General features: G+C 40.8%; 1 protein-coding gene across 1 annotated transcript in view; it reads right to left on the reverse strand.

The window, feature by feature from the left end:
- slc41a2b (solute carrier family 41 member 2b) overlaps window positions 1-13011 on the reverse strand; it is a 50739-nt gene that overhangs the window by 22109 nt on the left and 15619 nt on the right. Inside the window, exons 7-9 of the mRNA XM_083935127.1 lie at window positions 11518-11665; window positions 10733-10812; window positions 278-409 (exon numbers count right to left, since the gene is read on the reverse strand). Of these exons, the coding sequence (XP_083791253.1) occupies window positions 278-409; window positions 10733-10812; window positions 11518-11665 (360 nt within the window). The remainder of the gene's footprint in view (window positions 1-277; window positions 410-10732; window positions 10813-11517; window positions 11666-13011) is intronic.

The raw sequence follows: 13011 nt of genomic DNA on the forward strand, positions 1-13011 counted from the left end.
GAAACCTTTTAGAAAAAGTATTTTTAAAAAAGAGGAGTCGACTCTAATATTGATGTTGACGCACATAAGGTGTCAAAATCATCGATTATGACGACTAAACATGGCAGCCTAAGTAAAAACCAATCACAATAAGCGAAGGCAATTATTAATAGTTGTAGTTATTAAAGTATTACTAATGGCCAACATAATGAATAAGTGCTTCACACCTATCAAATCAGATCCTAGTCAATGTGTGAATTTATTCAATGTTGTGTACTCTTGCCTAATCAGTACTGACCTGATCCCCAGAATGTGCGGCAGGGGTAGTAGCAGCCCTTGGCCTCATCAGGAACCTCCCCGGGAGCACAGTGGAAATGCAGGTGAGTGGAGAACCTGCTAGCCTGAATAGCCACCAAGTTACCCCCGATTCCTGGACAAAAGAAGAAAGAGTTTAAGGTTCATGATTGGAGCAAAGCACTGTGTCAGGTCAAGTCAATGACGAGCGGGTAAAGGCAGGTACATGTAGCTATTTATCAGTACTTTTTCAGGAATGATGGGTTAACAGAGACAGGCTACCAACCAATACTGCATATTTGAGGCTGATACCAATATTGACATTAAGGGCACACTTACACTGTCCATCCGTACTGTGCCCAAACAGGTTTTACGGGTAAAGCTTAGTTCAGCTTGACGGACACGGACTGTTTGGGAGAGGTGGGCTTTTGTAAAGCACATTTGCACGTGTACGAGCACGAGGCCTACGGCGGTTCTGACGTCATTTTATGTGTGCCTGTTCAGACATATATATATAAAAAAAAAAAAAGACGGACCATGAACGGACATTTCAAACAACGACGGGGAAAGGTTCACGTTGGTGAAATATTCAAAAACAGTCGACAAGACACACAAAAACTCTGAGGTCTATGGAAAGATTTGTAAACAAAGCGACGCATCGCGATGACGTTGATCAATACGTGTGACATGTTACGGTGTGATGACGTATAGGCAGCAAGAAGCATTCGCGCGAGGCCCAGGTAGTGTGAGACAAACAGGCCTGGGCTGCAGGGGAGAGGAAAGACGGACAGTGTGAGTGCGCCCTAAAGTTAGTTAAAAATGAACAAATATATACACTGGAGATCAAAATGAGAGAACAAATTATTAATACTTGATTTATTCTGAAATACTGTTATTTTTTATAGTTCAGATTTTGGTGGAATATCTGCTGTGGCTATACCACTGCTGTACTAGCATGCTTTTTTTTTTTTTTTTTAAATAACCAAGGAACTTCAACAAAAACCTTAATTTGTGAAAAATAGAAAAACTGTGTCAGTGTGTGATTAAAAAATGAATAGTGGGTTACTTAGACATTACTTTGTCGACAAGGATTTTCCAGAGATTCTCTATGGGGTTTGTCATTTGTTAAGAAAAAACATGTCTGATTCCAGCTTCTTAAATGTGAATATTTTCTTGTTTCTTTCTTACTCTATGATGAAGAAGTATACAAGTATACATTAATGAAGCTCAAATCAAATGAGGAGGAGGCCGTAGGTCAACAGTAGATGTCACACAAAAGAAAGAACAATGGAACCTAAAGATTCATTTGAGATGCAGCTCAGCAATGTGTGTCAAGGTTTTCTAGTCATGAATCAGAAATAAAAAACAGATACATAATTAAATAAACAGACTGTAAAAGTATATAAGGGCTTAGTACATCAGGATTCAGATGTATGATGGCCATTCTCAAACCCATTATTGTCAATATTCCTAGGAATAAATCCATCTTCTGAATGCCCTAGTTCTCCAGTTTATGGTTGTAAAGTTTCATGAGGCTGTGATTACTCTAGAGGCCAATAGCGGTTCATTTTATACAGTGACATCAAGTCACAAAAAAATGTTCTCGCTACAATGAAGTGGCTACTTTGGGCACGAACATCATCACTCATTAATACAGTTGGACTCATTGAATCAACAAGAGTCTTATCTTTCCAGTCAGACCCAATTTATGTAATTCAACACTGTTTAGGGACCCCAGAATGCAGAAATATCCTCTATTCGCATAACAGAAGTGGATGGAAACACATGCATATGCATTTTTTTGTGTGGATTTTCTGGAGATTTGGTTAAAATATAAGCTACATTTGGATGGAAATCTGGCTAAATATCTCACATTTTCCCAGATTCGTAAGGCTTTCTTCAACTTTCTTAATGTGACCCCATCTATCAACAGTCTACTAAACGCAAGAAGTCCAAGGGACATGCTTCAGCTGTGGTGTAACTTTGCAGATTGCATGAAGACTCTGCAATTACCTTAACACACATTTACCATGGTAGAAAACAAGAACATATGTTAAACCAAATTATGTTGGGGTTTTTTATTAGTCTCTCCTCTCATCTTTGCATTTTGGCTCTTCAGTCCTCTAAAAAGGACTGCGTTCATAAAGCTTTAACCAGCATAGATGTTTGCTCTGTCCTGTCCTGAAGTTTTTTACTACTATCACATATTTCCAGCAAAACAAAATGAATCACAGTCACTTTTCTTGTCAAGTAGATGAGCACTGATAAGAATGTGTGATGCCATCTGTACTGACAACACACAAGGCCACTTTACATTCACATACTGCAGCTATCACACCTTCCCCTTAGCAAGTAGCACACAAACCAAATTCCTGTGTCTTTCATCCTTGTAGCAACCGTCTGGTGACTAAGCCCTGAAGGAGCGCTTACTCACATACATACATACAGATATCAACAACAAAGTAGCTGAACAGTTGGCACACGGATGCTCAGAAGCAAAAGCAGTTAACCTTGTGTCTGTAAAAAGTGTTCAGGGTAGATGGGATGCTAGAAAAGACGTTTCTCTATTCAGAATCATAAACAAATTTACCATTTAAATGCTTGCAATGCAGTAAACAAACCTTTTATACACGGTTGCTTTCAGTCGCTGAAGCAGTTGTGTACTATAAACCATATACAAAGAAGCAGGATGTGTGTCTCTGACTTTTCCCCGAAAACCCGACCTGTTACTGGGGTGAGTATATTCAATTAGACATTACCACCACCTCAGGGTGATGTCCACTTAATTCAATCTATTGTGGCTCTTTGTCTGCCTGGTGACATTTTATTGGGGCATTACCAGCACTCCCACCGGGCCTGTAAAAGAACATAACCTCACAATGAGCATTCACCCTTAATCTGTCACCATCCTGTGGCTTCACACTCCTGCCCCCACAATCTGAATATGCCACTGATCTGATGTGGTTCTTGAAAGGAACAGTTTAATACACTTACTTGCTTGCTTTCTAGACTGAGATCCGAAGATTTCAGGGCTTCCCCCAAATAGTCGACAGAGCACTGGTCGACCAAAAGATCATTAGCCGACCAAAATTTCATTAGTCCATTGGTCGCAGGAAAAAATAAATAAAATTTGAGCCGTGTCTTCTCAAAATTAAGTGAAAATCTATGTGACTGGCGGCTGGCCTTAAAGGCTGGAGGGCTTTTAATTTTAAGGGCCAGATACTAATATTTTTTCTGACACATTCAGAATTAGAATCTGAAATAATTTGCAGGTGTCATTAACATGCGGCAGACGTATAGCGTGCGGCTGTGCGCACTTGTAAAATAATGGTTGGTTATTAATTATGTTGAATTCAGTCGCTGAGGCTATACTTGGGAGGGGTGTGTGTATATATTTATATATATATTTATATATATATATATATATACCGTTGATGAGTCGACTAATCGCTCTTAATGACGGCCACAGGTCAACCTGTGAAAATCCTTGTTCGGGGGGCAGCCCTAGAGGACTGATATCAATCTCATGTCCTTCTACACATGCACTGCACTCCTCAGCATTTATGATCTATGATTTAAACCGATATTCAACAGAGTACCATGCCTTTAGACTGTAAATACCAACCCTCATGGCCCAAATCCTCCTGAAACTCCAGATTAACTGAGCCAAGTCATGGTGCAAGTGCGGCTATTAAATCAGCATAACAGAGCTAATGTTAACGCGGTGTGTTCCTTAACCATCTTTTTGTACAGTTGACCGCAGAGCAAACCATCTTGTCACTTATAGTAACACCACCATACGAATGACCACAGACCAAATCAAGATGACAGAGATAGCATGCTAATGATGCTAATCCTGACAACTAGCCTCTGAGGAAAAGTGAGGAGGAGGAGGGTGTTCTTCCAACCTCAGTAAGGGGGCAGAGTAAGAGTAAAGGAGGTTTGGGGCAATTTACTTATTCAGGTCACAGGATCTGACAGGAGGAATGAGGATGAGGAGGATGAGGAGGTCTGGGCTGCAGCGAGGCTACGTGGGGAACTGCAGGGGGTCCGAGCGCCACTCAGCTGGGTCGCTCTGCCCTGAGGGAGGAGACAGTCTGCCCCTCCCCGTCCAGGTTTCATTTCATTTTGTTGATTTGAACGGCTCTGACAACAAGGTTGTGAAGTGACCACAAAAAGACAGATAAAATATAATGAATGAAAAACATGGACATAAGAGGAAAAAAGTGACTTATTTTTGGAAGCGAGATTTAAAGCACGTAGACACCTAATCTTAAAACAAGCAACAGAAGGAGAGAAAAAAGGACAAATATGCCAAGATGACAAGCAAAGATTAAAGACTGCTGTGTCTGAGTACTGTCTAGTGGAAAACTGCAGACAGAACAAGATGCATTAAATAATGTGATATCTGCACATATTCACAAATCCAGATGAAAGGCCTTTTATGACCTTTATAGGAACACCTGAAACTGAATTTAAAATAAAAATAAAGGCAAGAATACCGGGCCTGTTTCTGATGTAATATACTGTAGATAAAGAACCTGGTTCAATAAGAACAAGTACAACAGGAAATTAACTGGACGACACTTTCCCCAATACCTTGGTTAAACATAGAACAAGAACACCTTTTAAGAATTTAAATATTAATATGATTTAAGCAGCCACAGATATCTTCTATTGTAGGAGAAATTGCATAAAATAATGTATTAAAATGAATTAATGGGGGTCAGTGTGGTAACAAGGAGGCTTTCTTCCCCGTATCTTTCATTTAACCTGTCTTTTCTTATCGCACTCTTCACATCTCCTTCCCCATGCTCTTTTCTAATCAAACATCCACACCGTCCTTTCACACTTTCTGTTCCGTGTGCCATACTTTTTATTTCCTTTTTTTATTAAAACGGAACCTTGGTGCATTTTAATCAGCTGAAAGACGGGGGCAGCGCGTCACACTGTTTCCTAAACCATGAATAACATGATGTAAAACCCAGACGGTTAAAGCGTTTGCTCAGACCTGTCTTTTTCTGACACTGCAAACACAAAAGAAAAAAAAAAGGTCTTAGCCCTCACACACAGACACAGACTCGATGCCCCCAGATGTTTTGTGCCCGGGATACATCTCGACGGAAAACCAATTAGAGGCAGAATTGTACTCCGTCTCGTTAAATGTCTCTCATTAATGCCATTTAATTAAAGGCTTATCTCTTGTTGTGGAGGTGCCAGGGCCCTGGAAACCGTGCCTGAGCCAGTTAGCGGAGGAAGATAGAAGCAGGAGGAAATGGAAGAGGACCAGTTTTATGAAGTGGAGACAGACGGACTCTAGCCGACTGCCTAAACCAGTCTCATTAGGTACGTTATTTATGCTGATGAGCATTTGGAGTCTTTATTTAGTAACCTTCGTTTATCCAGGGACTGTTGAGTGAGCACAGATGCCTCTTCTGTGTTCACGTTTGCATATATTCACACTTGGGAGCTGCACAGCACAAGACAAATAGACTCTAAGGCGTGTCATCCATCTTGTGTATAAACACTTAGTCTATATCTCAGCTCCAGGGGTCAAATACTGCATTAATTGCAAAGCTGAGAAGGATAAATGAGACAAACAGACGGAGTTTCTCTTTACCCAAACTTCCAAGTTAAACAGCTTGTGTCCGTCTGCTGCGTTAAAGAAAATTGGGGTATGTCTCTGCTGCTTAATAAGACAGAATGTCATTAAGAAACCTTTCAACTAACCGCTGTATTTTACATCTTTTACTTCCCACTACTTTTAGAATCAGCTTTAGTTAACTTTTGTGGCCTTAATTTGCATTTGGACTTTATTTTTTACTGATAACCCATTGTTCCTAAACACAGAGGAAAGACTTTCATTTGACTACATAGCTATGCTAAGTAATTTATTTTTCTTTCTGGGAAATCACATCTTAATTACCCATAAGTGGCATAGGAATGCATGAGACACCAGCGTAGTCAGGATTTACAAGCAGGAACAAACCATTGCATGGGGTTGAACGGCATGACAACTGTTTTTTTGGCCGATTATGATTATCTTGTTTTGCTCATTTATAGTTCTGCCTCAGAAGAACAAGCCACTGCTCAGCAGATAGTGGAGAGACAGTGGGGAAAACACAGCATTTAGAGCCAGCGTATTTTCACATCTACTCTGAAATAAGCATTTATTTCCACCAAACCACAGCTGGTGATTGTTGGAACAGTGGAAAGACTTACTAAGATGGTTTTGGTGAGTTTTGTTTGAGTTTGAATGAAATGTGTTTTACGATGAATCAACACAATAATTCCCCTAGTATCTTTGTTCAGTGAAAGCAATTCAAAAGGTGAACAGTTATTTTTTTCAGTTTAATAAGGAAAATAAATGAAAGAATAGTTCCTTCCTTGACATTGTGAGAGTTTATTGTTTATTTATTAGACTAAAAAGCCAAGAGAGCTTGTGGAAAGTAGCAAACTTGCAGCTCAAATGCATCCTCTACTTTGTAACTGCCGCTTGCTAGTCTAAGGATGGTTGGTTAGTAAATTTTAACATAGCGTCACACCCTACTAATTAGGGGGGGAATGGTTCACAAAATCCACTGTTTGGTTCAAATCACGGTTCCTATCTATCAAAGAGTGAGTTAAAACAATGACCCACTTAACAAAAGCACTTGTTGTCTTTTTGCTGAGTATTCCAATCTGTTTGTGGTGTCTGTGGTGACATTTGCATGCTAAATGTAAATAGGCCGGCATGTTAGTGACGCTGCTGACAGCGGTTGGTCTGCAGGCTGAAGTCGTCACTGACGGTTATGCTGCCTTCACTTGTAATCAGAAATCAGGAAATTCCAACCGGTCAAAAAAGAAAACGTAGTGATGACATACAAACCGGATTCCAAAAAAGTTGGGACACTACACAAATTGTGAATAAAAACTGAATGCAATGATGTGGAGATGGCAAATGTCAATATTTTATTCAGAATAGAACGTAGATGACAGATCAAAAGTTTAATCCGAGTAAATGTATCATTTTAAAGGAAAAATATGTTGATTCAAAATTTCACGGTGTCAACAAATCCCAAAAAAGTTGGGACAAGTAGCAATAAGAGGCTGGAAAAAGTCAATTTGAGCATAACGAAGAGCTGGAAGACCAATTAACACCAATTAGGTCAATTGGCAACATGACTGGGTATAAAAAGAGCTTCTCAGAGTGGCAGTGTCTCTCAGAAGCCAAGATGGGTAGAGGATCACCAATTCCCACAATGTTGCGCAGAAAGATAGTGGAGCAATATCAGAAAGGTGTTACCCAGCGAAAAATTGCAAAGACTTTGCAGTTATCATCATCAACTGTGCATAATATCATCCGAAGATTCAGAGAATCTGGAACAATCTCTGTGCGTAAGGGTCAAGGCCGTAAACCAATACTGGATGCCCGTGATCTCCGGGCCCTTAAACGACACTGCACCACAAACAGGAATGCTACTGTAAAGGAAATCACAGAATGGGCTCAGGAATACTTCCAGAAACCATTGTCAGTGAACACAATCCACCGTGCCATCCGCCGTTGCCAGCTGAAACTCTACAGTGCAAAGAAGAAGCCATTTCTAAGCAAGATCCACAAGCTCAGGCGTTTTAAATGGGCCAGGGATCATTTAAAATGGAGTGTGGCAAAATGGAAGACTGTTCTGTGGTCAGACGAGTCACGATTTGAAGTTCTTTTTGGAAATGTGGGACGCCATGTCATCCGGACCAAAGAGGACAAGGACAACCCAAGTTGTTATCAACGCTCAGTTCAGAAGCCTGCATCTCTGATGGTATGGGGTTGCATGAGTGCGTGTGGCATGGGCAGCTTGCATGTCTGGAAAGGCACCATCAATGCAGAAAAATATATTCAGGTTCTAGAACAACATATGCTCCCATCCAGACGTAATCTCTTTCAGGGAAGACCCTGCATTTTTCAACAAGATAATGCCAGACCACATTCTGCATCAATCACAACATCATGGCTGCGTAGGAGAAGGATCCGGGTACTGAAATGGCCAGTCTGCAGTCCAGATCTTTCACCTATAGAGAACATTTGGCGCATCATAAAGAGGAAGGTGCGACAAAGGAGGCCCAAGACGATTGATCAGTTAGAGGCCTGTATTAGACAAGAATGGGAGAGCATTCCTATTTCTAAACTTGAGAAACTGGTCTCCTCAGTCCCCAGACGTCTGTTGAGTGTTGTAAGAAGAAGGGGAGATGCCACACAGTGGTGAAAATGGCCTTGTCCCAACTTTTTTGGGATTTGTTGACACCATGAAATTTTGAATCAACATATTTTTCCCTTAAAATGATACATTTTCTCAGTTTAAACTTTTGTTCAGTGATTTATGTTCTATTCTGAATAAAATATTAGAAGTTGGCACCTCCACATCATTGCATTCAGTTTTTATTCACGATTTGTATAGTGTCCCAACTTTTTTGGAATCCGGTTTGTACATTAGGGGTGGAACGGTTCACAAAATCCACTGTTCGGTTCTTATCATGGTTTTGGGGTCACAGTTTTTTGGTTCGGTTCGGTTGTTTTTTTCTATTTCTTTTAGATTCTAAAAATACATGCAATAATGCAAAAACTGAAATAATGAGGGAGCTTGTTTAGGGATTACTGTAACAGTCTTAAATCAAAGTGAAGTGAGATTTTGAAACAGTAGGAGAGACATTGCTGCATTTACGCGTTTATATATTTATTTGGCAAAAAGGTAAACAATTGTTTGCCCTCTAGGTAAGAATGTAAACACTTTTACATTTTTCAAATCTTAGAAAAAATGAAGATAATAGGATTTCTTTCACTAAAATACGCACAAACAGCAATCACTGAACTGAATATGCTATGCTATGCAATTCATTTGGAACTGGGGCCGGTTGATGAAATGATCCAAAATGCGGGGCTGTAAAAACATGGGCATCACATTATTGGATATTGTAAAACAATGCAGCAACATAGGAGTGCATATAGTATATTGTCTCTATTTTATCAATGTAAATATTAGCCATAGGCCTCAAAGTGCAACAAGCTTGTCAAAAACAATCCTTGTTAAATGAACAAACCTGTTAACCAGAGGTTTTCACTCCATTATTGGACTAAAGTTAAGTTTGAGGCTCTTCTCCTTTAATTTAATTGATGATGATTTAACCACAGATTTAACCAGACAGAAACGATTGAGAACAACAACAAAGTGGTGCTTAGCGAGCTGTTGCCAAGAGGATTAAAAAAAACCACAAAGAAGAGCGTAGCGGGAGCATGCGTAGCGGGAGCATGCGTAGCGGGAGCATGCGTAGCGGGAGCATGCGTAGCGGGAGCATGCGTAGCGGGAGCATGCGTAGCGTTGTGGTCGCGCGCCTACAGGGCTCGCATGGAGCAAATCCACCAGCATGCTGGGATTTAACCCGCTGAGATGAAAAGACAGCGGTCATGAAGGCTTACACTATGTTGCACCTCATAAACCGAATGGTACACACGTGTACTGAACTGGTAGTTGCTGAGGGAGGGGAGAGTCCAACCACTTCATATCTCCTCCACACTTTAACAGATGATCTGGAGGTCCATTGGGATCAAGAAATATAATTTCAAGCAGTTTAGCTAAGCTAACGTAATGCTAACATGTTGATGTTTACCAGGTATTTGGTCATAATCCAGACAATTGGACAAATTCAAACTCAGGCCTGATGATGCTGTTCGAGGGTCAGGGGATCACAGTTTTATGCCATAGATGACTGTTAAAGGTCATGGCAATCCATCCAAAATCGTTGAGCTATTTCAATAAAACTCCCAAAAACTCAACTCATGAGGGGACTAGAGGAAAAGTCAAGGACAACAAACATTGGGATTCTTGATTAGTGAACATGTATGCCTGATCGCAAGTTTGCTGTCTTTGAATCTGGAACAAAGTGGTGGACCAGCTGGTTCTAGGTATGGCAGTATTTGGTCATAGCGCCGCTAGCATGGTTAAAAACATTAGCTTCTAATTTAAAACTGACTGAAAATTCACAAACATTAATCAACTTTGAATAATCCAGGTCCTTCAGCACACTGTTGAAGCCACGTTGTTATTGTTGATTATGAGAGCCTAGGCAATATTGTTTTGTTTCTTTTGTGCTATAGAACATTAAGCAGCAACCAGAATTCGTAAATGAAGTTTATACACATGTTTAACTCCAAACTGTTGGGGTAACTGGTGGGTGTAGTATGTGGGTCACTGAAAACAGCCCAATCCTTGAACACTGAGTCCTGATGTGGGATTAGAGCAATCTAGCCAAACAGGCTTTAAGTTTTCATTACATATGTTTATTTCTTTTCTGTATCCCCCTGGATTTAGGAAGCTATTATATTTAAGGCTTTGGTCCAGGTTCTCCGGAGGGAAAGCAATTGGAAATCAAACAGTGACACCTTAAAGCCATCAGTGACAGAGGGCGACGCAGTGCCAATACTGTGACTCACCGTTGATGACCGGGGTGTACACTACGATGCCAGCCAGATTTGGGTCAGACACCGTCTTGTCCAGGATGAGCCCTCCGATGCTGCAGAACACAAAATAATTAGATCATTACCTGTATTACAGTGTGTGCGCGTGCATGTGTGTGTGTGTGTGTGTGTGTGTGTGAGAGAGAGAAAGACAGAGAGGGAGACAAAGGGCGGGGGCATGGAAAGAGAAAGATGGAGCATGCTTCATCTAAATGATGCCCACAGTGAATTTGTGTGCTCATGTATAAATGGAATTAAAACGCTTTGTCAGCTTCACTGACTGGTGAAGACTAAAATAGAAGGAGACTTTCAATAGTTCAGTTTATTGCGTCTAGAGACAACATTTGTTTCACTCTTCAATAAAAGCCTTAGAAATGTAATATCACATGCACTGAGTGGCGAATGAGACACTCAGTCCCTTCCTACTGGCTGTATTTAGTGAGACTGCCAGGCTCAAGGGGACCCGAGGGTGTATGTGTTCAGGTTCTGCAATTTGTTTAGGGGATGAGTCATCAAGCGAACCAGACACTGGGAGTTGCAGGCACAGAATAGCTGTTCTTTCCCCTTTGAAGCACGCACACGCACACACACACACACACACACACACACACACACACACACACACACACACACACACACACACACACACACACACACACACACACACACACACACACACACACACACACACACACACACACACACACACACACACACACACACACACACACACACACACACACACACACACACACACACACCTGCTGATGACCATGGCGGTGATGACTGGCTCCCATCCGGAGTAGAGCAGGGTACGGCTGGCTGGGTGTTTGGAGGAGATGACGATCCACAGAGGAGTCAGACACATGAAGAAGGCGCAAACCAGTGACGACACATATGGGTAGGTATCTGGGGAAGAGGAAGGGATGCATTCATTTTTTTTTTTTTTTATTCATTTTCCCATTTGGTTGGCTGCAGTTTGGAGTCGATCCCGGTGTGGACATGATACAGAAATCATCTGGGAACTATTTAAATGTTTTCAGAACCAATGCCAATATGATGTACGACTTTGAGAAACAATACCAAAATAGTACTTCTGAAGCAACTCATCATGAGGGACACAAACATGTTTTCTACAAGACCTGCTTCCTCCCTTTTTTTAATACAGTGAAACAAACTCTCAATGTAGGTAGTTTCATATCTCAATAATGATATACAGTATATATATCAGGATATAGCATGTTATCTGGTAAAACAAAATGACAACAACGGCCGAACCTGTGTTCTATTACAATCACTTCTTCCGTCAGTGAGACACCTTTTCATCGATAGGAATAGAATGACGACTACATTGGATTTTTATTCTGGTCTGTTCAAGCAACGCGCTGGAGCACAGCACTGTAGCGTTGTAGAAATGCGAGGCTCGGGCCTGGAAATCATATTTTGAAGGGGCGTTACATCACGACTTAACAGCTGGACACAAATATCCACATGGTAAAGCAGATGTGTATACCCCTGAGCCAATTAAATACTCGACAAATGAAAAGTATTTTCTCATTTCATGAACGACTTTAGTGCAAAATGAACACACCAGTTTCAAGTGAAATTATAGTCAACCCCTCCAGCTTTACACTGACTATGTTTACATGCAGACACACAAATACATAGAGATCAGATAAGACAATACTTTGATCTGAAGGTGCTGTACTGAAAAGACTTTGCCTCCACGCAGTTCTTGACAACCGTTCCCCAGCTCGTCAAATCCCAACGCTTTCTGACGGCCCTCACCGGTGATGACACACAAGGCTCTCACATGCACGCGAGGATCAAAACAAACAACAGAGTGACTTCATTTTCTGCTCAAGGCGTCATTACTTCACTATTTCTTTACAAAGCAAGTATTTGTTAGCTGCTATATTAACCTCTTCTTCCCTGAGTCCGTTTTTGAGGTTCCTGCTCGAAAATGACATGCTCAGAATAAATGGGGTATATCTCTGTAATTACAAGCTTTATGTGCATTATCTTGGTATTACAATAAAGGTTACACATGTGAGATGGCATCAGAAGTGTAAGCAGCACTATTAATGCAAGTGTGTCAGAGTAAATGCAGATGGAACAAAGCAAAAATGGAAGAATTTCTTCCCTCGCCAAAAAAATTTTGTCATTTTATATAAATATTCCTTTGAAAATAATGCCACAGTAGCCAAAAAACTCAATAAAGCCATGGAACAACATCTGGACATCACCTGTGAGAA

This window comes from Echiichthys vipera (genome assembly GCF_963691815.1).
Source record: "Echiichthys vipera genome assembly, chromosome: 20".
In the NCBI taxonomy this organism is placed as follows: domain Eukaryota; kingdom Metazoa; phylum Chordata; class Actinopteri; order Perciformes; family Trachinidae; genus Echiichthys; species Echiichthys vipera.